The sequence below is a fragment of the Octodon degus genome, unplaced genomic scaffold, assembly GCF_000260255.1.
Source record: "Octodon degus isolate 3935 unplaced genomic scaffold, OctDeg1.0 scaffold00204, whole genome shotgun sequence".
In the NCBI taxonomy this organism is placed as follows: Eukaryota; Metazoa; Chordata; class Mammalia; order Rodentia; family Octodontidae; genus Octodon; species Octodon degus.
The window spans coordinates 326,061-351,456 of NW_004524780.1; the positions used below are offsets into that span (position 1 = coordinate 326,061).

General features: G+C 46.2%; 2 protein-coding genes across 5 annotated transcripts in view; one reads left to right on the top strand and one right to left on the bottom strand.

Annotated features, from left to right (window-relative positions):
- The window catches only part of Sh3yl1 (SH3 and SYLF domain containing 1), a 35,225-nt gene extending 23,862 nt beyond the window's left edge, over positions 1–11,363 (bottom strand). For both annotated transcript variants that reach the window (XM_023704802.1, XM_023704801.1), the window contains exons 1-2: positions 11,025–11,363; positions 487–597 (exon numbers count right to left, since the gene is read on the bottom strand). In XM_023704802.1, the coding sequence (XP_023560570.1) occupies positions 487–597; position 11,025 (112 nt within the window). In that variant the 5' untranslated portion in view covers positions 11,026–11,363. The remainder of the gene's footprint in view (positions 1–486; positions 598–11,024) is intronic.
- A 343-nt stretch (positions 11,364–11,706) lies between these two features.
- Acp1 (acid phosphatase 1) lies at positions 11,707–25,123 on the top strand. 3 transcript variants are annotated; one of them, XM_023704804.1, is made up of 6 exons: positions 11,709–11,818; positions 14,684–14,757; positions 15,000–15,113; positions 21,531–21,592; positions 23,682–23,787; positions 23,894–25,123. In XM_023704804.1, exons 1-6 carry the CDS (start codon positions 11,776–11,778, stop codon positions 23,969–23,971), a joined length of 477 nt encoding a protein of 158 aa, XP_023560572.1. In that variant the 5' UTR covers positions 11,709–11,775; the 3' UTR covers positions 23,972–25,123. The 3 variants fall into 3 exon arrangements, with proteins under 3 accessions (XP_004644645.1, XP_023560572.1, XP_023560571.1); XM_023704803.1 differs by lacking the exon at positions 15,000–15,113 and adding an exon at positions 14,848–14,961 and having other exon boundaries at positions 11,712–11,818; XM_004644588.2 differs by lacking the exons at positions 23,682–23,787; positions 23,894–25,123 and having other exon boundaries at positions 11,707–11,818; positions 14,848–15,113.
- Positions 25,124–25,396: the final 273 nt, after the last annotated feature.

The window sequence follows — 25,396 nt, forward strand, 5'->3', positions numbered from 1 at the left end:
TTTTTTTTTTTTTTTTTTTTTTTGGTGGTACTGGGGGATTGAACTCAGGACCCTGTGCTTGCCAGGCAAGTGTTTATTCTACTGAACTATCTCCCTGAGCTATCTCCCCGGCCCAGTAAAACTTATTTGTGAGACAAGCTGGTGAGTTTGCAAGATTTGCTTACAAAACACTGAGACAGTGATGAAAGGATGGGAGAGCTGAGGCAAACTGGGATGGAACAGGGCCTAGGGCCAAAGGCACCAGCAGGAGGCAGAGGCAGGGAAGGCTCCTGCCCTCGGTTCTAGTCTGCATGTGGTGCCAGAGGGCAGACCTGTGGATAAGAGGCTCTCCCTAGATCAAAAGGCCCAGTAAGTGCTTGCTGCCAGCACCCACACCCTACCCCCAGCTCTTACCCCCCACCCCCACATCAGCTGCCTACAGAGAAATCCTCAGGAATGCAGAAAGCAGCTTAGAATACAAAAACAGGCATGCAGAGCTTTACCTACCAGGTATGATCTTGTCAGGTCCATTTCTTGAGGTTATTTCTGTGAATTCTCTTAATATTTTTGCAGCCTTCTTTGCTTCTGACTTCAGATTTGAAGGTATAGGGTTATTCACTGAAAGATGTTTTTCAAAAGACATTTTAATGAAAAAATCTAAATAGAAGTTAGGATAGGAGGAAAATGTTCAAACGGAGAGGAGAATAAGCAGGGGGGAAGAAAACGGGAAAAGTCAAAAAGTGAGAAAAGCCGGAAAATATGGGAACAAAGCTTTGTAAATGAGGGGGGAGGAAGGGGTTGAAGGGAGGATAAGAAGTTGTGTCATGTACAGGTACAGATTCTCTATGATGAATGTCATCATTATGTATATCTAAAATATACCAACAAAATCTGACAGGTTCTGGCCCTAGTATAAATTGCTGAATTATTATGGTGGTCATTGAATATGGCTGAAGCCCCTAAAACAACAGCTTCTCTTTCCAGAGACCACCTCCCCCCTTCTTCTCCAACTCAGCCAGGGCGCAATTTCCTTTCACCTTTCCCCTGCTGCCTCAGGGGCGACCCCAGTCAGCTCCTCAGGTATGGCCGGACATTCCCCTCAGAACTCCACCCCCCGGCAAAAGGCCACAAAAGCCTCAGCCTCCCTTCCTTACAACTTAGAGAATCCCTTATCTTTCCATTTGCCCCAGATTCTCTCCGTGTCCTCAAATATAATAAAGCCCCTTTCCCTTTTTCCTTCTGCCTGTTTCTCTGCTGTGACATTATCAGAAAAAAACCTATCAAAATCTAATTTTAAAAAGATATTAGGAACTTACTTCTGTTTCATTTGTCTCAGACACAAGTAGTAATAAATGGTTTGCCACTAGACAAAGGAAAGTACTTGGAAGTCCTCAATTACGGGATATTTTATCTTTATTTTCCTACAACATCAAATCTATTCAGGTTAGGAAATGAAACCCTCAAAATATCAGAAATAAAATCATGGAATCCTATAAAGATCATAAGCAAAACTAGTCCATCATCTCCGTGATCTATCTTCTACTGGTACTGAAGTCATCTGAACACTAGTGAAGAGTAAGCTGTCTAGGATAGATAATATAAAGTTAATACATTAGCTAACCGGAAATATTTGAGCTGGCTGCAGCCGGGCTTGTAGAGGGGAAGATTATGAAATACCCAGGAACTGACTGGTTAGTACAGGAACACAGGTCGGCTGGCTCCGGCAGGGATCTCCACTTGGACAGCATGCACACAGCCCCTGGGCTCTGAGGCATGCTGGGGAAAGTAGGCTACTCATCACACAAGGAATTCGATCAAAAGAGCTAGTAAGGTCTAGCGGCTGTAGTGCACAAGCTGGTGAGGACCACGGCTGAGGATTCCTTCCTGGACCTGTCTTGCCTCACATGTCTAGGCCCGGGCATGTTTTCCTGTTTCTGCTCATTTCTGGTGCAGTCTGATGATTGCTAGATGCTACGACTATTACATGCTGAGTGCCTAGGTTCTGCTGACCTCTTCCAGACAGCAAGAGAGGCAGTGGGTGACTCACAGGCTAGCGCCATGCCTCCAAGGCCATTCACCACTTGTGTGGAGACCCTTCCAGGCCCTCGGCTTTGGGGCTCACCACTGCTCTGAGATGGCACAGCAGGTGGCAGCGTGGGCTCCAGAAGGAGGCATGCCTGCACACCATGTGTGTGATCTACTTGGAAAAGGGGCCTTTTTATCTTATCTACCAACATAATTCAGTTATGATATTGATTATCCAACTGGGTCCTGATCCAAGCAGGAACATCCCTCTAGGAGACAGAGGGAAAGGCAAGGAAAATATAACCCACACAGAGCCACCAACAGAAAGTGTCTCCCTGCAGCAACAGAGGGGAGCCAGCCTGACCTACACACCTCCCTAAGGGATAAGCAGTAACTTGGAATCATATTATAATTGGTATCAGTAAAGTCCATGTAGGCATCAGTCACCCAGGTGGATAACCAGGGCATCTGGACAGCTCACCCATCCCTTCCCCAAAATCTCTTTGTTCTTTCCATGTGCTCTTTCTATGTGACCTGCTTCTCTAATGGATCAGTATCAGCTCAGTGGCTAAACTTGTAATCATACTGGCTGATTATAGTTTGACCCATGTTGTACCCACCTTGGGATTCTGCTCTATAAAACATTCCTGGAGGAGCAGCCTCAGGGGCAACCACTTTCAGGTTCCCTTCTGTTTTTTAGGACCTATCTCTAATAAATCTTTACCACTCTTAATCTCTGTTGTTTCTTAGAATTCATTCTTTGATTTCTAGGGGCACAGTATATCTAACATCTAGCAGCCCAGGAGTTCTAGTTCCCCATATCAGTGATTTCAAATAGTATACTAGTGATGGAACCTAATGCATTTAGATTAGACCAGCAATCAAGGAAAAAGATAGTGTGGGACATTTCCAGTTTCTCGTTTTTTTTTTTAAATTATTTATTTATTTATTTATTTTATTTATTACATTTATTTATTGTATGTGTGTGTGGCCAGCTCAGCCCACCAGGGGGCGGGGCTGGCTGGCATGTGGTGCTGGGGGATCGAACCGCGGTCCCTGTGCTTTGCCAAGCTTGTTTCAAGTAGGTGCTTTAGACCACTGAGCCATCTCTCCAGCCCTCCAGTTTCTCACTTAACAATTTATTACTGTATTTGTATGGTTGATAGATTTTGAGAACTCATGGGATTTGGCTTCTTTTCTGTTTTGACTGCTAAAGGACAGACAGGACTGAACTAGACAAGTGAGAATAAACTAGAAAGCTGCCTAACACTAACTCATCTGTTCATAAGGTACACATATCAACTGCCCTCTGCAGTATGACTAGATTTTCCTGTTTCCTGCCTTTTTGCAGGTACCCAAGGTGAGGACACACAGTTAGTGCCCATTTGCATGTTTGACTCCCTATTAGAGAGTCGCCGTATGTGGCTGTCCCAGGAGGCAGCTGCCCAGGAGGACTGTGAGTCACTGCTACATCAGGGCAGTGGAGATGGGAGGCTTCTCTTCACTGCCTTTCTCAGTTACTTCCTGGGTAAAGAGGACTCTGAGGACAAGGCCATAGGAGGACAAGACCCTGGACCGCCTTGTCAGGAAACATGCACCTGAAGATATGGGACCTGGGCTGCACTAAGCAGGGAGCTCAAGGGCTTATCATCGAGAAAACTGTACCCTATAAGCAGGAATGCTAAAGCTTAAAGACATATTTCTCTGTGTTACTTGCTTAAGAATAAAAAAGAGAAAGTATCTGTAATTTTCATTTTTTTATCTTAGGCCTAGAATTGACTAGTTTTTTCTTTAAAAAAAATCTGCATTCTCATCAGTTTGGAGGTGGAAAAATGAGTAAAACAAATCAAATATAATTATGCTGTAAGACAATACTTTACCTCTCAGTATAGAGTACTCACAATACACTATTTGCAAGCCCTTCTAAAAAGACTAAAACTGTAGTTTTGCTTTTCTACTGAATGTTGGAAGGATAACAGGATGTACAGTATTTGCCATTCCAAGTCCGCCTATTACCACGTGCTCAGTATAGTAGGCTTACATCCTACACCTCCCCCAGGACCCTGCTTTCTCCTTCTCTGTCCACCCAGAGTGGTACTGCTCTAGACCCACACGAGAGGTGCAAACCCTGGCAGGCTAGGAAGGGAGCCTGGCCTAAGCATTGTAAGTATGGCAAAAGACAGGAGAAGCTGTGTGATGCTTCAGGCAGGACAGGCTTGGAAGAGGGACTGAGCCCCCACAGAAGAGTACAGCTCTAGTGGGTCAGCCTGGCAGGCCCTACGCAGGTGGTCAGCACCAGGGTGGGTACATTTGGGCTCTGCTGACCCAGGACCTGACTTTTAGGGGAAGAAATCCAGAGGGATTTCTACAAGGCCCCCTGGACCCCTGCTGAGGCAACTGACTTTAAGGTGTCTTGTTTACCCTAGAGTTGTGTGGCCCACATTCTGAGAGAGGCAGCAACTCAGAACTGGCCTAACAGGGCTGGCCAGCCTCCACCCAGGCTACCAGGTGCTATAGCCACCCCTGCTCCCCACCCAGGTCAACAGAAAAGAAAATGTGCTGGGTCTGCAGGAGAGTCACTTTAGAGAAGGGCGGTGATGACCGTGCTCTACTCAACGGGGGCTGAGCTGAGCTTCGAGCTAGTGAGGTGGGCTTTGTGCCTGCCTAGCCAGCAGACAGGCAAAGGAAGCCCTGGACCTGTACTATGGCTAGCTAGCAAGGATCCCTGCTTTCAGTCCTAAAGGAAATTAAAACTAAAGCACAAATATTTGGCAAAAAGTAGCTTTAACTGAAAAGTTGGAGGAAAGATAGGAAAGGTCGTCAGGTCAGGTGGCACTCTGATCCAGGCATGCAAATATGAAGGCCAGTTGTCAAGGGTTGGCCTGTGGGCAGCAGCAGTCCAGGGTCATAGCTCTGGAATCCTCATGGCTGAGGGGTGGTGTCCCTTCCAGGAAAAGACTGTCTCTGTATATGGAGGTCTTGATCAGGTGGGCTCCACTTTTCCCGAGGTCCAGGTGAACATGGACTCAGGACAATGGCTGGAGACTTTAGATCACAGTTGAAAGTCCCTGGAAATCACCCATCCTGGTGTCCCCAAACTTTAAAGGGCAGAGATCATATAAAGTTAGGGCTAATTTACTTTGTTTTACCAGCCCCTAGACAGACACTCCCCAAGTGATTAACACATCCATATAAACCGCTGAGAAGGGATTTGACTCAAAGTTTTAAGGTAACCAAAGATACACAAGGATTCAGCTTTGTTATGCTTTTAGTTACCCATGGGTATCTGTAGGTGCAAGTGAAGAGTCACTGTTCAGAGGCATGAGGGGCCTTGACTATCCCAGAAAACACACACACACACACACACACACACACACTACACTTTTAATGAGCAGCCCAGGAATTTATCTGTCCCCCACCTGTGTGGTGCTCCTGACTATGTTAAGACTGCGTCAGAACCACATGCTGGTTTTAATGATACAACCAACCATGGAAGTTCATCTTCTCTTTTGTTAAAGGACTGCCAATATAAAATGCTAAGCTTCCTTTCTGCCCGCAACTCTGTATGTACGATATCTGACCCTTTGCAGAAAGAGATGTGACATCTGACCTGCTCAATCATGACTCACCCTGAGGACCACAGGACAGGACAAGTCTACAGCTCTTGCAGGTAACCCCACCCAGGGTCTATTCCAGAAGTGTGTGTACCAGGGCCCTCCCCTTCCTCCAGAGCTGAGCTTCTACCTAGATGCACCCAAACTGGCCACCCAGAAGCCTGGAAACAACCCCACTTTTGGCATAAGCAGTGAGGGAGAGACCGTGCTGCTAATCATGTCCAAGAAGTAACACCATGAGGTAGGTATCACAGGCACTGCTGAGCCGTCTGCTAGTCCTAGGGCCTGTCCCTCCCCTGCATCTGCTTCTCAGATGACTGCCTCTCTGCTGCTGCTCTCAGGGGTGTCTATCCCTAACCTTCCCTCCCTTCCCAGTTCAAGTAATGTGTCAGAAAATATAATTTCATTACCTGATCCCTCTGAGTTTCCACTCTGCTGAGATGCTGAGTCTGCACCACGGGCTGGATTACTATCACATGTGCATGGATGGGTGTGGTGTGTGCATGTGTGCGGCGCACGTGCTGGGTTTGCATGTGTGTGGGGTGTGTGTGTATGTGGGGTGTGTTAACATTCTCAACACATACTATACTGCTGGATGCACAGTAAGTGCCCAGTAAATATTTGCTAGATAAATGAAGTGTCTGTGTGGCCTGGCAAATGAAAAGTCGAATCCCAGTGATGACCGGTTCACATAGGAAATCCAGTGGATTTCAGAGAAATGGGCTGATGAACGGCAAAGTCTCCAGCTCTGCAGACCTCAAGAGAGGCTAGGGGTGATGGCTGAGTCCAAACAGCACTTGCCCAGGAAGAAACCACAGGGAAAGCCAGAGCCCCAGGAGTGCAGGGCTCCCCGCCCTGCATGTATGCTGGATGAGGAGGCTGGGCTTCAGGGCATCTGCACCCCACAAACTTCCTGCAGCTCATGAGGCTCCCATGGCCTCGATGCCACGTGGAGAGAGACCCGAGAAAGAACTCTACTACTGTCCATGACAAGGCCAGATGTCAGATCCTCCCAAGGACACAGGACTACTTGGTGGTCTCATGGCTATAACTGGGCTTCATGACTACAAAAACAGTACAAGCCCATTGTGGTGGGCATCAAGGACAGCGCATGCTTGTGCCAACCCACCTGAAACCCATCTGCCTGCAGGAGGGGTCAGGCTTGATAGAAAATGAAGGCTCAGGACACCATGTATTCCTGGCACTCAGGTTTGTGGTATGGAGACAGAGGGCAGAGAACTCCAGGACAAAGGGCCGGAGTCCTCCTGGGCTGTGACCCAAGAAAGGTTTGCCAAGAACCCTTCCTTTCATTTCCAGACCAAAACCCAGACCCTTCACTGAAGCCAGGCTGCCTCTGTCCAGTGTTTCCAGCAAACCAGACAAGATAATAAAACTTGGGGATCATCACAGAGGGGCTCCTGGGCCCTGTACCTGTTATTCATAAAATCTAATCATAATTTTTTTTTCCTAAGGCATTGAGAGACTTATAGTTAATTTTGCTAAAACTACCAACTCTTCACCTATGCCTCCAGATGCGCAACGTGTAAATAAGCAGGACAAACTTGGAATTTCTGCATGTAGGGAGTAAGCTCAATGTCTCTAAATTTACCTAACATATCTCTTCCTCCTATAAGATGAACAATAACAGGCTTTTCAGGCTTGTTCAACTATCAGATTTTACTCCCTAAAAAATGTCTCTAGTCATTGCCCTAAGCCTACAGTCACCCTGGATTCCAGCAGAGCTTCTGCAAGGTTAAGAGCTCCAAACAGAACAAAACAGCTCCAGGGAACTGAACTCCCCTCAGGCCATCCAGTCTCTTCGGAGATGCAAGCCAGAACTGAGATTGTGAACAACCTGAGCCCTGCTTACCTCAGCACCATGAAAAGCCGGCCCTTTGTTAGGGCAGTCCACTCCTCACCAGAGCTAGGACCCTTCAGCTCCTCAGGCTGATCTCCCTTCCCTTTCTCTTACTTTTCAATGAAAGCTGTTGCTGATGCCTCAATTTTACTTTCCATTATCATTGGAACAAGGACCCGGCATCCTCCCTGGTGACAGTTTGAGAGGCAGACATGCGCATCTGTCTTTTCCCCTTTCTTCCTTGGCGCTCATCCTTTTCACCCTAAGTTCTGCTACCTTCCCGGCCAGAACTGTGCTTTTAACTTCTAACCACATCCCCGACACCACCTGGCTCACAGAGCACAAAGCCTGCGGGGCTGGGTCAGTCAGCTGCAGTTGACAGGTGTCCATTTTGATGCTGGTGTCCACTTTATTTAGGAAGCACTGTGGTCACAGCACGGGGTGCAGAGCAAGTGACCACGTTGTGATACTGGGATGAGCCTCATCAAGGTACTTGGCAGATCTCCATAGGGCAGTCTGAGAGCACCAGTGTCAGTGGGACTTTAGGCAGGGTAGAGAGAGAGACAGCACTGCAGGGTTACCCTGAACTCAGACCAGCTCTGGATTGATTGATTGATTTTTCCCAGCTCTGGTTTTAAATCACTCACTCAGATCAGGAAAATTCTTTTCTCCTAAAGTCACTTTAGACCAGATTCTCTGATACATGCAACTGAAACAGGGTAAGACAGAGATTGTATCCAGAAAGACTTTCTACTTAGAACTCTCTCAGCTGAGTCATGTTAGACCAGTCATACAAAAAAATTCCACAGTTAGAGTGGCTGGGCAAAGAGCCTGGCCAGGAGAAGGTCATGGCCATGCTGTGCACGTGGGTTGCAAAGCTCCCAGCTCACACACACCTGTGGACCAGAGCTTCCCCAGCTGGCTGTGCCGCCCTGGATGGGGCCTGCTGAGACGCCTCATCAGGATGAACTCCAGAAGTAGCAGGGATGCTATCAAAGTTCCCATAAAACCATATTTCCTGCTCACAGCTCTATACAGTGAGTTTTTCAGGACATAAATAGAGATAAGAAATTGAGAGCTAAGCCTCATGTCCTGTCTTTGGCTTCAAATAGCTGCTCACCCACTTTTCCACTACTGTGCCAAAACAGATGTGAGAAGGTCCCCCAGGGGCACAGTCACATCTTTACCCTGCTAAAGATGGTGCCGCCCTTAGAGCGTCACATCATGCATGGGGTCTTAACTCTCCTGCATTCTGAGCAAATTACTGAAAGCAAACTGTCAATAAGTTTTTGAGTCTCTTCCTAGAAAAAAAATTGGCTACCAAACCTCAAGCTAAGAGACTATCACGTGTATTCTTTAAAAAACAATTTAAAAATTTGAAATTTCTTATATGTCTACTAATTTTTTTTTTAAGTTAAGAACAGTTTTTAAAATACTGGCAATAAATCTTTTACTGAGGAAAAACACAAGAGTTTATGTGAGCATAAGGTTTGGAAATAATACTCCACAGTGAACATAGGTCAGTAGCTCAGGGTTAGGGGTCACGGGTCAAACAACAATATTTGAGTCCTACATGGAACAAATTGTCAAGTGGTAAGAACTCTGAGCTGCAGGATGTGGGCAGTCTCCACATCCACCAAGGTCAGGAGCAATGCCCAGCAGTCAAGAGGTCCCCTCCCACCTCCACCCAGAGTTAAGGATACTAAAACTTTCTTTCCATCAATACGCATACGTTATATGGTTTTCTTCAATAGGTGCTAAGTTCTGAAAGGGGTATCTATAGGAAAAGTAAGCTTTGAAATGTTTTTCCAAAATTCTGTTAATCACATATTGATCAAACTGTGACACTTTACAGTTTATAAGAAATGGAGATTAATTTGCTAAAATGATAAAATCCCATCCAATATTAAAGAACACTAAAGATACACTGGATTTAGAATAAGTTGACTAAATCATTACCAAAGCAAAAGAAGCTTTATTCAGTCTCTCAAGAGGCTCGGAAAGTTGCCTTTCTCAACAAGCACAGCTTTGAAAACTGCTGCCTGGCAGCTATGGGCTCTGTTGCTCAGAGGGTGTTGGTTCACTTCCTTTGCTTTAAGAAGTCAGGGCCTGTGGTTCTAGAAATCAGGGCCGGTGTTCCTGGCCAGATCATGAATCTGCCTCACTCAACCTTTCACCCACACGGGCCCTGTGAACACTAACATTCCTGTGGTCTGTGTCTCTTTCTTATTTCACCGCAGGCTGACACCTGCCCCCCTATTCTCCCCAGTTCAGGTGAGATCTTGCCGCAGGGCAGGACCACACATGCCATCTGGTCCATCAGCCTAACATACAAATATTACTGGAGAAAATACAAATCTTCAATAAGGTTTGGTCTTGAATGGCAGAGGGTTATGTCTCACAATGATACTACTGGAAAATAAGCCAACGACCACCATTTAGCAACAACAGGGCACAAAGGTTACCTTTAAAATCTGCGATACCAAATCCTTATTTCCAAATAGTGAGATAGCTCTTAAGAATAAAGACTTCCTAAACAGAATTAAAGTACCAAATTATTTTGGACAAGCATAGAGTGGTTGGTATGGCTTCATTTTAGAGAAATTTTGTTTAAATTAAGCATCAGTGAACTAATAACCAATTTTCTTTAAAACACGATAGAAACAGGATGTAGGTTGTCACTTGTGGTTATTTTAACCACCAACATAGCTGTTTGCAAACGATCCGACACTGCTTGGGCATTTCAATAACAGGCCAACCCAGCAGCTAAACAGCACCTTCACCAGAGACCTGTTATTCTCTGAGCTCTGTGTGCAGATTTCCTGAGTAACACATAATTAATCCAAACATTAACTCTCCTCAGTGAAACACCGAGGTGAGCAAGAAAGAATGCAGGACAGGTAGGCTGTGTTAGCAAAGGAAGGCCTACCTGCTCTCCCAACAGGCTATTCTTGGCCACTGACCCTTTACTGACAGGAAGCCGCCAGAGCAGGGGCGGTGGCCACACTCAAATGTTTGTTGAAAGAAAGTAAAACTGACATGTTTTCAGCCAGCACGGAAACCCCATTTCCTCACTGTTAATAATCAATGCAGACTACTTTCAAACTTTAAGCTAGAATGATCACCTAATGATTGCGACACACAGACTCCTAAGGGGCCAGGCGGGTGGGTGGGTGTGGAGGTGTTGGCACCCTCCCGGGCTTGGGTCAAATCATAAGCCTTCTGCGCTTTACAGCAAAGGTACCATCCCTTGCCCAAGCTGTCAAGCGCACAGGACGCCGCGAACCACAAAGGTGCGGCCCGAGAACATAGTTCAATCGATGTTTTTAGAAAACATAAAAGGTATTTCAGCCATGGAAATTCGAAACGCGGGAATTTTCCTAGGAATCAAGCCGCTGTGATCCTCAAACCGAGTTTCAGGTTCTGACAATCCGCGAAACGATACGGCGTGGACTTGCAGAGCGCCGATGCGGCCTCTGGTGCGGCGCGCCTCTCCCGAGCCCGGCTCGGCCAGACCCCCGCCCGACCTCCGGGATTCCTGTACTCACTCGCGCCCAGCTGCTCCGCCGGAGCCGCACACCTGCCAGGAAGAGGAAGGGCGGCCTCGGACCCGCCTCCCGGGGCGGGGCGCTGGCTAGCTGCACACCTGACCAGGTGAGCATCAGGTGTCTGTCCAGGTCCTGTCCTGGGGCAACACCGGCCTCGCGCATCTTCGCAGAACACGGCCGCCTCGTCCCCAAAGTGCCCCACATCCGATTTCTAGCTCAGGAAAGCCCACCCGCCGCCTGGGACCCAGCGGCGCAGGCCCTGCCCGGCAGAAGCCAGAGACCGAGAGCCCGGGCTGCAACAGGGTAGCGCAGGTGGTCTCCAGCGCAGCCCGGCGCCCCGGACTCGGGGCCCCGCCCACGGCCCCGCCCCTCCAGGCCCCAGGGACCCGGAGACCACGCCCACCCAGAACTGATAACGCCCTTCCGACCCGCCCTCCTTGCCCCCACCCTCAGGTGACCCCGCCCCACCCCACGGCCCCGCCCTACTTTGAGGAGACTCGGAACCCGGTCCAAGCCTACCCTGCCGGGCCTAAAGTGAATCACCGCCCCGCCCCTGCCGGCCTCGCCCCGCTCTTCAGATGACTGACAGCTCCGGCTCCTCCCGGTCTTCAGCTGACGGGCGCCCTGCCTCCCGCGGAGCGCGAGGCCGCCGACTGCGCAGGCGCAGAGGCCGGAGGCTCGCCAGGCGCATGCGCTGCGTCGGGACGCGACAGACGCGGTCACTGGGCGCCAGCGACTGCGGCGCGTGAACATGGCTGAATCCGGACCGAAGTCGGTGCTGTTCGTGTGTCTGGGTAAGGAGGTTCTGAGTTAACCTCCTCGAAACGTGGACCACGTTCGCTGTGGGCCGGGCTGCTTGTCAGGGTCAGGGAGATGGAGAAGACTGGGGCAGGAGGCTTTGGATGGACCTGGCACCCGGGTCCCGCACCTGTCTTCCCAGGAGCTTGTGTCCCGGTCACGTAACATCTCGCTTTCAGGCCTGCGTCCCCGCCATCCGCCCTTAGAGCCGTGCCCCTCTCCCCTGCCGCCTACCCGCCTTCCAAGCCGGGTCCCTTCGCTGTACTTGCTGGAGTCTCTGCTTGCCCTCCACGTGGCCCACTTGAGCCCTCGCTGCGGGGTCGGTGTTACCTGCTCAGGCGTCCGCTGCCGAGTCAGTCACCGCACTGCTGTGCTCGCTGCTGTCCTTGGCTTGCACTGTGTCTCAGCTGTAGGAGGTGGAGCGCGCCCTTCTAGGTTCTTGGGTCTCTCCGTAACGGTGGTTTACAGCCCATGTGTCAATTTCTGTTTCTTCACTTGAAAAAAAAAATAGTGATCATATATCCTTGCTCAGAATCATTTTTGTTCCTAGAAATCAACACGTAGGGCCCCACACACACTTGAAGTAGAATCTACTATTCCTGTAGTTTTTAGGGTTCATGCTCAGTGTTTCTCCCTTTACAGGAGAAAACAAAATTGTCACGGATCCAATTATTTAGTCTTTTCTTGAGTTTACATTTCCTAGAGAGTGAAAGCTCTTTTTCTTGGGATGGAGCTCTCCCTACTCCCTTCCTTACCTTTTCTCACCAATGTGTGGGTGCTGCCTTCTTGAGCCCGCATGAGAGATGCTTACTGAGTGCACCTCAGCTGTGTGGCCAGCTTTTAGTGGCTATCCGTAATGTGGGGTACTTTATAATGTACCCCCCTGGCTTTTCCAGACCTAGTTGCTTCCTTTGACCTTTGCAAAAGACATTTTATTCCATAGATTGACAGGCTGCTAAGATTCCAGTGAGTAGTAATTGGCAATAACAGTGATCTATCTATCTATCTTTCTTTCTTTCTTTCATCTTCAGGACAATAGTGTATTGGTTACAAGCTATTTCTAGAAGTGAATCTCTATGAGGAGGAAAAAGTATAAGGTTCATCTTCTTTTGTATTGAAGTGTATATCATGATTTTTAAGGTTTTGGTTGAAGCTAAATGGTGCATTTAGCACATTAAACATTCAAGTTGAATACCTAATATCCTAGTCGTATGTTTATTTTCACTTAATATTGTTGATTATGCTAACAGGAATCACACTGGTTGTTTTGGGGGAAGTGTATGCTTGCATATGTTTGTCTTCAATACAGTTCAAGTTTTTGAGCACCTGCTATGGGGCAGGCACTGGGAATGCATAGAGCAGTGAACACCAGGGCCAAAGCCCTGGCCTTTCTGGAGCACATGCCCTCGAAGTCATCAGTCAGGTAGTGGTCAGTGTGTGAGTTCAGCCGGTGTGAAGTGTTGACAGTGAAGACAGGTGGCAGTTGGTGTGTGGTGAGGAAGACTTTATCCAGTGGTGGCCTGTGAGCACAGATGTGGAAGGAGGCAACAGGGAAGCCATTCTCAGCCCACAGGACAGCAGGTACAGTTTGGAGGAGAGTGTCAGCTGTGTTCCAGGGAACCCTTGTGGGGTAGCCAGGCATTTTCTGTTACTGAGGACTCTGCATATTACTTGAGTGACTCTTTCTTCAGCTCCCATGGAAACCTAACCAGTGGCATTCTGGATGTGTTGGGAGAAAGTAGTTTCTTGCACTCAGTGGGTGCTGCATGCTGGGATCTATGAACTGTAAAGAACCAGAGTAAACATTTTATCCAGGCGTGGTGCTGTACAACTCTGGCTCTAGCTCTCCGGAAGCTGAGATAGGAGGATCACTGTGAGTTTGAGACCAGCCTGGGCTACATAGTGAGTTCAAGGCCAGTATGAACTACACAGTGAGACTGTCTCCAGAGCAAACAAGCAAACCAGATAGCACATAAATGATGGAGTTTGGCTGTGTTCCTGGAGAATTTTGACCATAGACACTGACATTTTTTATTGGACCTCCCTGTAATCTTGCAGTATCACAATTTCCTACTTTTGCTTAGTTTTCAGCTATTTAATATTATTCTGTGCTCTGAGAATTGTGTGTAAAAATAACAGATCAAAAACCTTCATTTTGGGGCCTGTATTTGGGGTGCCAATCTTGGGAGGCCATGTGAGGATAGGCTTGCTTAGAGATAAGGCCTTGTAGGTTTACAGCAGAGTGAGGAATGGATGTCCTTGGTTCCAGCTGTAGTGTTCTGATTAGAGTGAAGGAGTTGCTGCTTTGAGGGAGAGCTGAGAGGAGGGTGGATGCTTTTGCCATGGCAGGCCACCCAGGGGACAGTTGGAGCTATATGTTTTGAAATGTAGATGTTTTATTCCTTGGGAGCATTGATTTGGACTTGGAGACTGATGTGAAGAGAAGCACCAGAGGTTTGTCAGTGGCTGGGCCAGTGGCTGGGACACTGAACAAGAGGAAGATTATTATAAAGAGACAGTTCCTGAAGTCAGATAGTTCCTGAAGTAAGCTGCTGTGACCTATAAATTGGCTAACCTGGCTCAGAAGGAGCTGTGGTGACATTTGTATTCAGTTTAGATTGATTGATTGGTAGCGTATCTTATACTGGGACAGTGGGTGTCCAATCACTGAACTTGGGTAGGTTGGCTGTCCTCTCCAGGTCCACCCTGCTCCACAGTGTTAGCCTTTGTGTTTCCAGGGAAGACACAGCCACCGCTGATCAGGTGCGTGAGGTGAAAAAAAGCAGATTTTTCACACTGGGAGTCAGCTCTGCCTTTCCACCACAGCTCACACTCTATGTGCCCTCTCCCTTCTCTTTAAGGTAACATTTGCCGGTCGCCCATTGCAGAAGCAGTATTCAGAAAACTTGTAACTGATCAAAACATTTCAGATAATGTAAGTACCATTCCCTACATTAAAAAGGCCACCTTACACAACTTTGGTCAGGCAGCGCCGGAACAAAAACCTCTTTTTTTTCTCCTGCAGTGGAGGATAGACAGTGCAGCCACATCTACATATGAAGTGGGAAACCCCCCTGACTATCGAGGGCAGAGTTGCATGAAGAAGCATGACATCCCCATGAATCACATTGCCCGGCAGGTACCGTACTTGAATTTGACCTGTGTTTTGTGTTACAGTGGGCCATTGACAGCGGCGCTGTTTCCGACTGGAACGTGGGCCGGGCTCCAGACCCAAGAGCTGTGAGCTGCCTAAGAAATCATGGCATTAGTACAGACCATAAGGCAAGACAGGTAGAAGAGATCTTAATTTTTACTACTTAAGAGTCCCGTACCATAAGAGGGTGTGAGATACTGACTCAGACTTCTGTGTTTATTGGGGGAACTAACTGCCTACATACACAGTTCTGAAAGACTGGCTGGAAGTACATAATTCACAGTGAAAGCCCTGGCCAGGAGCCAGACCTAGCCTTGGTGTCCATTCTGTCACAAGTTCTTAGACAGATATGAGGCATGATGACTCTTCTGCTTATATTAAAATTCTTGCTAGAAGGAACTTGCATAGCATATTCAAAGAAACCTTGAAAGCTGTAAAAAGCTCTAGAAATACAGGGTAATACTGGTGAGACTGTGGACAGTTAGTTATGCTGTACTTACCCTTGAAGTCTACTGGAGTAGTGACAAACCCTTAGACTTCAAATGAAGATAGCTTCGTGTTGGTGTCATAAATCGGAAGATGCAGTTGGGTTTCTGATGGGTCTTCGTTTAAATGAAGCACTTAAGGACTTGACCTGTTCTTACGTGGAATTCTTATTGGATAGAAGATTAAACATTTTTTAATATTTACTTATTCAGATCTCTTCAGGCTCTTGAATACAGTGTTAATTTTTTCTTGCCGTTGCTTAAGGGATATAAATTTGTTTTTCCTAACCTTTAAAAATTGGAATTTTAAGATTGAATTTTCATACATTTAAGTATGTAATAAAAATGTGTAGATGGAGTATTTTAAGTACATGTGACTTACAAAAACAAAACTAGAAACTATTTCAAGACCAATTTTAATTACCAGCTTTGCAAGTAGTGTTTTCAGAGTCTAGTTCTTACTTGTTTGTTTTTGTTGCTTTTATAAAAATCTAAATGTTTTATCTTTTTAAATTTCAAAGTACTAGTACAGTATTTTACAGATCCGTATCACATATCTTTGGGTTTACGGGTTCTTCACTAATTGTCACAATTTGTGTGGTAACGCTGCTAGTATATTCCTTAAAATCTTAATTTTTTTAGTAGTTTCAGCCTGAGTTTAAAAAATGGCATTGTCTTCTGGTTCTTACTTGCATCTCCTGCAGTCAGTCCCTTGAGCTGTGAGTGTGAGGTCTGGTTAGTTGGCTGAAAAACTTTTATTATTCATGCTTTCCCTTTTGTGGTAAGCTTTTCATTGCAGCGCTAAAGATCTTTGCCAGTCTGGAAGGGGCCACTCTGAATTTGTTCTGTTTACCGCTGTGGAGGAGCGGGGTCTCAGTGTTTGTTCCCTTTGTGCTGTTAGCTGTGTTCGCTGAGATTCTCTGTAGTGCTGCTTTTGCAGCAGTTCACTGATGTTGCCGCCTGCAGCGTCATCTCGTGGTTCCTGCTCGTTTGCTCTTGCTGGATATGTGAATTCCAGTCAAGGGCAGACAGTGCTGCCGTGGGTGGCAGTGCACACTCCATGTGCTTCTGATGGCCTGTGCCATGAACTGTGCCCTGTCAGGGTTGCGCAGCCTCCTGAAATGCACTGGGAATCTTCCCTTTTTCTTCCCCCCTCCCTTTCTTTCCCTCTATAGATCGATACTATTTCTGCTTCAGTTATTTGAAAGACTTTATCTGGTCAGTTGTCTTATTGTTCCTTCTAAACTGCTCCAATTCTCTGGCTACCTGAGCTTCAGTGTGTTCAGTGTCAGCTGCTTGGTGAGAGGCTGTGTGGATTCCCTGAATTGTGGCCTGATGATTTTCATCAGGTTTGGAAAGTTCTGGGCTGTTTTCATACTGTACTTCTCTTTCTCTTTTCTTCTGAAAGCAACTTATATATATATTGAACCGAAAAATTTCTTACTCGCTTTTTCATTTCCCAAGTTCTTTACTTCGTTCCTGGTCTGCGATTTACTGTTGCCCTATTTTCTGATACACTAATCATTCTGCTATTTTCAAGGTCTATGAAGATGTTCTCTGATGTCTTAGCATGTTACTTTGTTGGCTAACTGCTTAAAGTTTTGCTTGATTTTCTTTTTTTTTTTTTTTTTTTTTTTTTTTTTGTCTGTATAATTTTCTGGCAAAATTCATTTTCTTCAGTCTGTTTCCTGAACATGCTGGCACCGTTACTTCATCAAAAGTCTTGTGGTACATGTGATCATTTGTGAGTCTGCCTTTTTCTCTTCACCTCTGTTCATTGATTGCTGTGCTCCTGGGCTTGAGATGAGACACTCCTCTTGGTGTGTGAACAACTGGAGCCTCAGATGATCACATTGCTTCTGAACCAATTCACTGTTTGAGGAGCCAGGTCAGGTTGTTGGCTGTGTGGTTGGGTCAGCTGGCTCGAGGCTGGGTGGCAGTGTCTGGGAGCCTTGCTGTGCTCGTGTGCTCTGCGCTGTGTGCTGAGAATCTGGGGTGTGAAATACACAGGATACCTCCCAAGCTTCTTGACCTGGGTGGTAGGGTCCTGGCTGAGGAGTAAGGAGAAAGCGTGTGGGGTATCCTTCCTCTTAGGACAGGTGCCTCTCCTGGGCCAGCTCTCCTTGTCCTCCAAGTCTGCTGCAAGTCAGTTGGTGCCATGCTTTTCCTTGTCATCCTCTGTCCAAGTCTCTATGGTATTTGGGTTCTGATCCTTCTTGGTGCAGGGTTCTGTGCTTTGGTGGTTCTGGCAGTGCCTACCTGGCAGGAGAGCCTCCTGAAGAACAAAAAAGATGAGAATGTCTCCTGCCTTCCTCACCATCCCTTCTTTGAGAACCCTGTCCCACTGTGTAAACCACAGTTGTCAGAATGTGGTCCTGGGACCCCTGGCTCCACGAGGTTCAGGTTATGTGGAAGCAGAAGGGCCAACTGACCAGAGAGTCAGTGATCGGGAGACTGAGTAAGACAGCGTGTGGGAAGGCTGTTGGCAGGCTCTGGGTTCGTGCCACAGCAGTGGACAGTTTTGGTGTGGTGTTAGTGAAGAGTGTCCGTGGGGGTGTGCAGAGCTGTGAGACGCTCTGATCTGCCTCACACGCTAGACTCGGATGACACACTGCAGCAGAAGGTAGCACATGCGCAGAGGGGAGTCTATCTGAGACAGTTGTATTCCCTTGGTTTGCAAAGTATAGTTTTTCATTAAAAAATAAAAAAATGTAAAAGTCTTGATAATGGATAATGAATTTACATTATTTTTATTTTTATTTTATTTTATTTTTTCTCTTATTCTCCTCTGTTTAATTGTTTGCCCTATTTGATGGGTTCTTTCCATTCTCATTCATGGGGCTGTGATCAATTTGCTCCCTCTCTAGAACTTCATATAGTAGTCTGTGTAGGCTTGGCTTTGTCATCATGAAATTCTTTAATTGTTCTTTGTCATGAAAATATTTCACTTCTCCATTATATTTGAAAGATAGTTTTGCAGGATATATCAGTCTGGGTTGGAATCTGTTTTCTTCCAAGACTTCAAGTACTTTGCTCCATGCTCTTCTTGACTGGATGGTTTGTGAAGAAAAATCTGCTGTTATTCTGATGGGTTTTCCTTTAATGTAATCTGTTTCTTTTCTTTAGAGGCTTTTAGTATATTGTTCCTATGCTGAATTTCTGGAATCTTGATTATTATGTGTCTGGGTGTGGTTTTCATTGGATTGATACTATTTGGAGTTCTATATCCTTCGATTACAGGACTGTCAGATTGTTGCCCCATATTTGGTAAGTTTTCTGCTATTACTTCTGCCCATATTCTTTTTATATCATTTGTATTGACTCCTTCCTTCTCATTGATGCCTATTAGTCTCACATTGTTCATCTTTGCATCGTCTTGCAGGTATTGAATTATTTTTTCCTGTATCCTAGTTGTTTTAAAGAGATCTTTTCTTACTTTTTCACTAGCTGCATTGGTGTCTTTCAGGTCAGAAAGTGTATTTTCACTTTCATGCAAATGGTTTTGCCAGCGTGTTATTGAGGTTTTAATTTCCTTTATATCACTTTGAACCTGTTTCATAGATTCTATTTCTTTCCTAAATTGCTTATTCAGGGGTTCCATCATTTTTATATTCTCCTCTATTTTTTTTATCAGTGTATTCTTTAGAGTACTTAGTACTCTGATTAGAGTTACCACTACATTTTTTAGTTCCGAAATTATTTCTGATGTGATTTCTTCTGTACCTTTCTGTAGTTGATTCTTTACTGTCAATGCTATTATTTCAGAGATACCTGGCATGTGATTTCCAGTTTCCTCAGTGCTAGTGTCTTCTGCATTTGTACTGGGTGGATTCGGGGCCTGAGACTGCATTTTGTTCCTTCTCTTTGTCATTTTGTATACCACTGTCTTCTGACCTTTGGTGTAGAGCTTAGATAGAGTTATTACCTTAGCACCAGGTCTGGATCTACGAAGTTCAGATTCCTCCAGGTGGGTGTTGCTTGTATGTGGCTGCTGTGCTCCACTTCTTTCTGCTGCAGCCCTTAGTGTTGAACCCTTTGTGTCTCTCTGGCAAGATGTTCTGCTCCTGAATCAGCTGGGTGGGTCTTGCCTCTAGCCTCTTTGCAGAGAGTTCTGCTGAAGGGTTCCCTGCTGGGCCTGCAGCCTGGGTTGAATGAGGATCTAGCGGGCCTTGGGTTGTCTCACTCACTCACCGGGCCTGCGCTCTGGGTCTGTTCAGGATCCGGAAGGCCCTGGGTTGTCTCACTCACTCGCCGGGCCTGTGCTCTGGGTCTATTCAGGATCCCGCGGCCCGGTGGTCTCACTTGCTCGCCGGGCCTGCGCTCCGGGTCTGTTCAGGATCCCGTGGCCCCGGGTCATCTCACTCACTCGCCGGGCCTGCACTCTGGGTCTGTTCAGGATCCGGAAGGTCCTGGGTCCCATTATTTTTAAATGACTTATGCTTAGATACTTTTCAGTTTTGATGATGGTGATAACTATTGAACAGGTTACTTGCAGTAGGGCTCAAATGATCCTTAGGGCTGAAAGGCCTTTTCTGTGAAGCTTGAGGTCCAGTCTTCCCAGTTCATTCAGCAGGAGGCCATGCCTTCTTGTACACAGAGTTCAGGTGGGATTGGAACTCACCAGCTTCCTCGCTGTGTTTGGCTGTGTTTCTGCCCCCAGCGCAGAGCAGAATACTTTCAGGGAGACCTTGAGGCCCACAAAGCCAAGTCACCACAGGAGCATAAGGACTTTGGTTTTTCTGTGGTTTTGTAGTAGTTTTGGGTCACGAGGTTGACTGGCCACAAGCCACTTTGTGTCCAGCTGCAAGCAGAAATCTTTACTGTGTATTGTTTGATATGTAAGTTACAGCTGTTCTCTTTTCAATTATTTTAACATCTAAAATCTTGTGTGGTTTGATGTAGTAAGTTACAAGTCACCTCTTAGGACAAAATTAAGTACAAATAGTCTAAAATAATAATGTTCAATATGAAGTTCTTAGATAGTTCTCACTCAACTAATTTGGAAAAAACACATGTAGTGTTTACATGTAATATAGTTTTTTTTTTTTTGCGGAACCAGGGATTAAACTCAGGCCCTTGCACTTGCCAGGGAAGTGCTTATTCCACTGAGCCATCTCCCCGGCCCTTAATATAGTATTTGATCTACTTTTGATTTTGAAATGTTAGTATCTTAGAATGTATGTGTATATATATATATATATATATATATATATATATGTCCTTTGTAATTATTTAAATGCAACACTAAAAAGTAATATTACACTGTAAAGATTTCTCATTTTTAACAATATGAGTAACGAGCATACCTGTTGCTCCTTTCTTCTTTGTCCAACAAGGAATCTCTGCTCTTTTGCCTAACATCTCCTGTGTAGTTTCATTTTACAGTATTTCGAGGATTTTTCAGTGAGGAAGATGATTACTAAACTTATTTCTCCTTTATTCTGCAGTGTGGGCACAATCTTTTATTGTCTCACTTACCATAGTCAAAATTTATAAAATATTTTCAATTCTATTTAAAGTAGGCTCACATTTCTAAATTACAGTGTTAGAAAATGAACTTTCAGCTTAGAATCAGGAAGAGTCCTGCGTGGTCCTTGTCATCTTTGTCAGAGAGATGTCATGTTCAATCAGAATGAAGAAGAGCCAGGGCTTCGCTTGCTGCTCTCAGGCTCCTTCTCGGGCCACTTCCTCCCCCCAAGCCTGGCGCCTTCTCTGCCTCCTCAAGTGGCTCATGCCGGCAGCAGGCCCTGGGCCAGTTGGTCCCGAGGATGCGAAGTGGAGGAGGAGAAGAAAGCGTATTTTCTACTTAACAGATACCAGCCGAGGATGGGCTATGTGTCCACATGCTACCATACTTTATGAACTTTATGATACAAAATTTCTTTGCATTGTAATTTTAGAAATAGACTGTATTTTAACTTAAAAGTAACTATATATAATATATTATTTAGTTAAATACTTAATGAGTAACAGGTATAATGGAGATTTTTTTTCCTTCCTACTGCTACTCTTGATGCCCTAAGCATTAATGGTACAAGCATTTTATTTTAATTTCTCGTTCAATTTTAGGTCACGAAAGAGGACTTCGCAACATTCGACTATATCCTGTGTATGGACGAAAGCAATCTGAGGTAATCACTCTTGAGATGGCTTCTGTGCCTGCTCAGCCCAGCAGGCTGTGTGCTGGCCAGTATGGTGGTGATGGCTCCAGTGTGCAGAACTATCTAGCGGGCGGCGAGTTCAGAGAATAATCCAGAGTGGTCTCGTGGCTCTGCTTACAAAGCAACCCGCTTTCCAGAGGGAAAGCAGTAGCCCGACCAGAGGCTGTGGTGGGACTGTGATCTGAACTAGGAGCTGCATGGGTTTGTACAAATGATCCTACTGCTGTCGTGATTCCTGAACTTGGGGTGTTTGGTTATATCTCAGCCTGTTCCTCCATGAACACTGCCCCCAGCCCACATGAGGCTGCAAGACAGGAGGCTGATAGGAGGCTGCTTATTGCAGTTAAGTTTGTGAAAAACTGGTAAACTGAGTGTCATATGACAGTGAGTGACCAGCCGGGTCACATCATCAGTAGGTGCATGTATTACCAGGGAGGAGACAGTACTAATGAGCGTAAGTGACCCCACAGGTTCACAGTGTAGGTGAGTGTGGGAGGCCCAAGTCCAAGCACCTCACTCTGGGCCTGCACCTCCTGCCCACTCTCCCTGCCCGGGCCCCACCCTTGGGCTTCACTGGCTTCCAGACTTGATTAGCTGCCCCTGCACTACCACTGGTGTTTGTGCACTGCTGAGACTTGATTCAGTGTAGCCGTGGCGTTTATTAACCTGCATCACTTATAATACTTAGATAGTCCATGTTGTCTTTAAGTATCTGTACTGTAAATTATTCATAGGAGTAAATAGACACAATTGTGATAGTTTCTCATATTTTTATTTATTTATTTTTTCACATATCTTTATTTTTGTTTTTTGGGTGGAACCGGGGATTGAACTCAGGCTCTTGCACTTGCCAGGCAAGTGCCTATTCTACTGAGCTATCTCCCTGGCTCCTTTCACATATTTTTAATTGAGGCCTGTCATTAAATTCATTCTTTTTTTGTTTCATTTTTCTTGTGCTCGTTCTCGCTTGTACTGGAGCATGTAGGTATAACTGTCTGGTTGTGGACTTGACACCCTGTCTAGCACCAAGGGGGCAGTGCTTCCCTGTGCGCTGACTGGGCTGGGTCTCCCTGGCCTCTGCACACCTGTGCTCTGCCGGAAGCTCCTCCCTGCTGCTGAAGCCCAGGTTCTGCTGCCTGCATCCTGGGCTGACTACCCTGGGCTGGGTGGGCCCCTGCCTTTTCCCATGCTGGGACCTTGTGCCCAGGTGCCCTTGGCTGTGCCTCTGGTTCCTGGCAGACACGTCATGGGCTGGTAGGATCCTCAGAAACTGGAAGTTGGTCCAAGTGGGCCTTTTTTTGTCTTTTCTGTATTTTAGGGAAGGGTCTACAAGGTGTTCAGGGTCTCACTATTAGATCGGACTTGTAGTGATTCTCCTGTTTACAGCCTCCCAAAAGCTGGGATTACAGGCGCACCCCACCACGCCCAGTCTCAGTCACCTCTCAACTCACCCGGGGGTGGGACCTGCATGGCAGACCTGGGGATCAAACCCCAGGTTCCCCAGGTGCTTTAATCCGCTGAGCTATGAAGCCAGGCCCAAGTGAGTGTTTGCCTTTGATAGCAGTGTGATAGGGAGCTGAGCTTTCAGCATGGGCAGAGAAGTGAGGAATAAGAGAAGCTTAGTAGTGGCATTGCCACCGTAAATGCGTCGTCACGCGGAGGCTAGGGGAGACCGTGGCCCTTTACCTCAATCAGGGCTTAGTTCATTTGGCTCTCGGAGTTCTTGTCACCTTATTTGTCTTTGAAGCAGGATCTTCTTGATAGGTTATCTACGAGTGTGCTTCGAAGCAAAAGTCCTAATTACCATCTGACTAAATGTCGCATGTTTTGTATACAGTCAGTGACTGTGTTGCTGCTGCTTACGCTCTTGCTGAGTCAGAGCAGAGCCGTGGCACGTGGCCACATGAAGGGTCCTGCGGCTCTGCAGAGTCTTCTTTCATTTTGAATCAGGTCGCTTTCATTGGATCTTGATATGGATGTTTCATAAACCCCTAGCAGATGTCCCTGTTTAACTTGAAACTGTAGACCAGAAAACTAAGTTCATATTTCGATTTTTCAGAGATTTGAATAGAAAAAGTAATCAAGTTAAAAACTGCAAAGCTAAAATTGAACTGCTTGGGAGCTATGATCCACAGAAACAGCTCATCATTGAAGATCCCTATTATGTAAGTACAGCCCACAGGGGGGCCAGTGGAGAGGCCAGCAGGTGTGTATCTGACATATTAAATGACAGGTGAAGGTCTCTTAGCTTTCTTTCTCCTGTCCTTCCAGGGGAACGAGTCTGACTTCGAGCTGGTGTATCAGCAGTGCCTCCGGTGTTGCAGAGCCTTCCTGGAGAAGGCCTGCTAGGGCTGGCCCCGCTGTGGCTTGCATTCATCCATCCCAGCTCTGCCCTTGCCTGTGCTCAAGCCCCAGTCCCCAACTGTTTCTCTACCTGACTTTACTGTTTCCTTTTTAAAAAATAATTGTAGGTGCAGATCTGCTGTATTTGCAGAAGAATAAATAAATATGCTTGATTTGGTATTAAAGAGTATAATAAATATTCTTAGACTAGTTGAACATCCCACTTCATCCTGTTTACAGAGCAGTGAAACACGCACATACAGAATAGCAACATAGAGCACAGTGGAGCAAGAATGACCCAAGGCACATGTCAGCCTCGTAGCCCAGGAGGACCTGGACAGTTTGTGCTACCTCAAGGGAGGGTATGGACGCTGCCCTCTGCTCTGCTGTGACCTCTCCTCCCGGGCCCCACCCGCGTCACAGCAGCCCATCCGCAGCAGCTCTTCACCGACATCAGCAGTGCTTTAGCTCATGCACATTCATGATGCACAGTGTATGCGTGTGATCAGAAAATGCAGTCAGTGGCCCTGGAGAGGAAGGCACCATGAACTCTTCGCAGAAGCTACCCTCTTGCTCTGCACATGTTTGTCCCATTGGTCCTGTCACTTCTGCAGCTCTGAAGTCATCTTTCCTGCATATCTGTAGTCGGGCTGTCCTGGCGGCCTTGATATCCTGAATCAATGGAAATTTTTTCCTTTCACAGTCATTTTGAGTTTGGGGTGAACCACAGATCACAGGGTGCCAGGCTGGGTGTGTAAGGTAGATAAGTACACACTCCTGGCTCTAGGAGCTGCCTTTACACTGGATGACACTCAGTGGCAGCATCACTGTAGCTTTGATCACACTTTGTAAGGACATGAAAGAGGATTTGCAGAACTGCTTCAGAAAGGGGCAGGACTTTGGGAGAAGAGCGTTTGAAGCTATAGAGAGTATTTTTAAGGGGATTCGTGGGAGTATGTCTTACTGTAATTTTTTCTTTAAACATTCACTGTATTTTGATCATACCTCCTTCATTTAAGATACAAAAGGTATTAGTAGAATTGTTGGTTTAATACCTGTTGGTATTGTCCAGTTTATTTAATGAGATCTGCTTATTTGCTCCCATTTATTTTATTTTTTATTTTTATTTTTTGGCGGAGCTGGGGATTGAACTCAGATCCTTGCGTTTGCCAGTCAAGCGCTTATCCTACTGAGCCATCTCCCCAGCCCCTTTGCTCCCATTTAAACAACACTTTCCTCTAAACTTTAATTGTGTTCAAAGAGAATATTTGTAAAAAGGTAGCTTACGAGCAGTTGAGGGGTGTAGCAGTTTTACACACTCATGTAATGTTTATCAAATCCAAATTGGCTTAGGTATGAACAAGTAAGATAAAAAGTTGTAAAGTCTATTACATTTGTATCCTTAAATATTGATTTGTTAGTAGGAAAGTT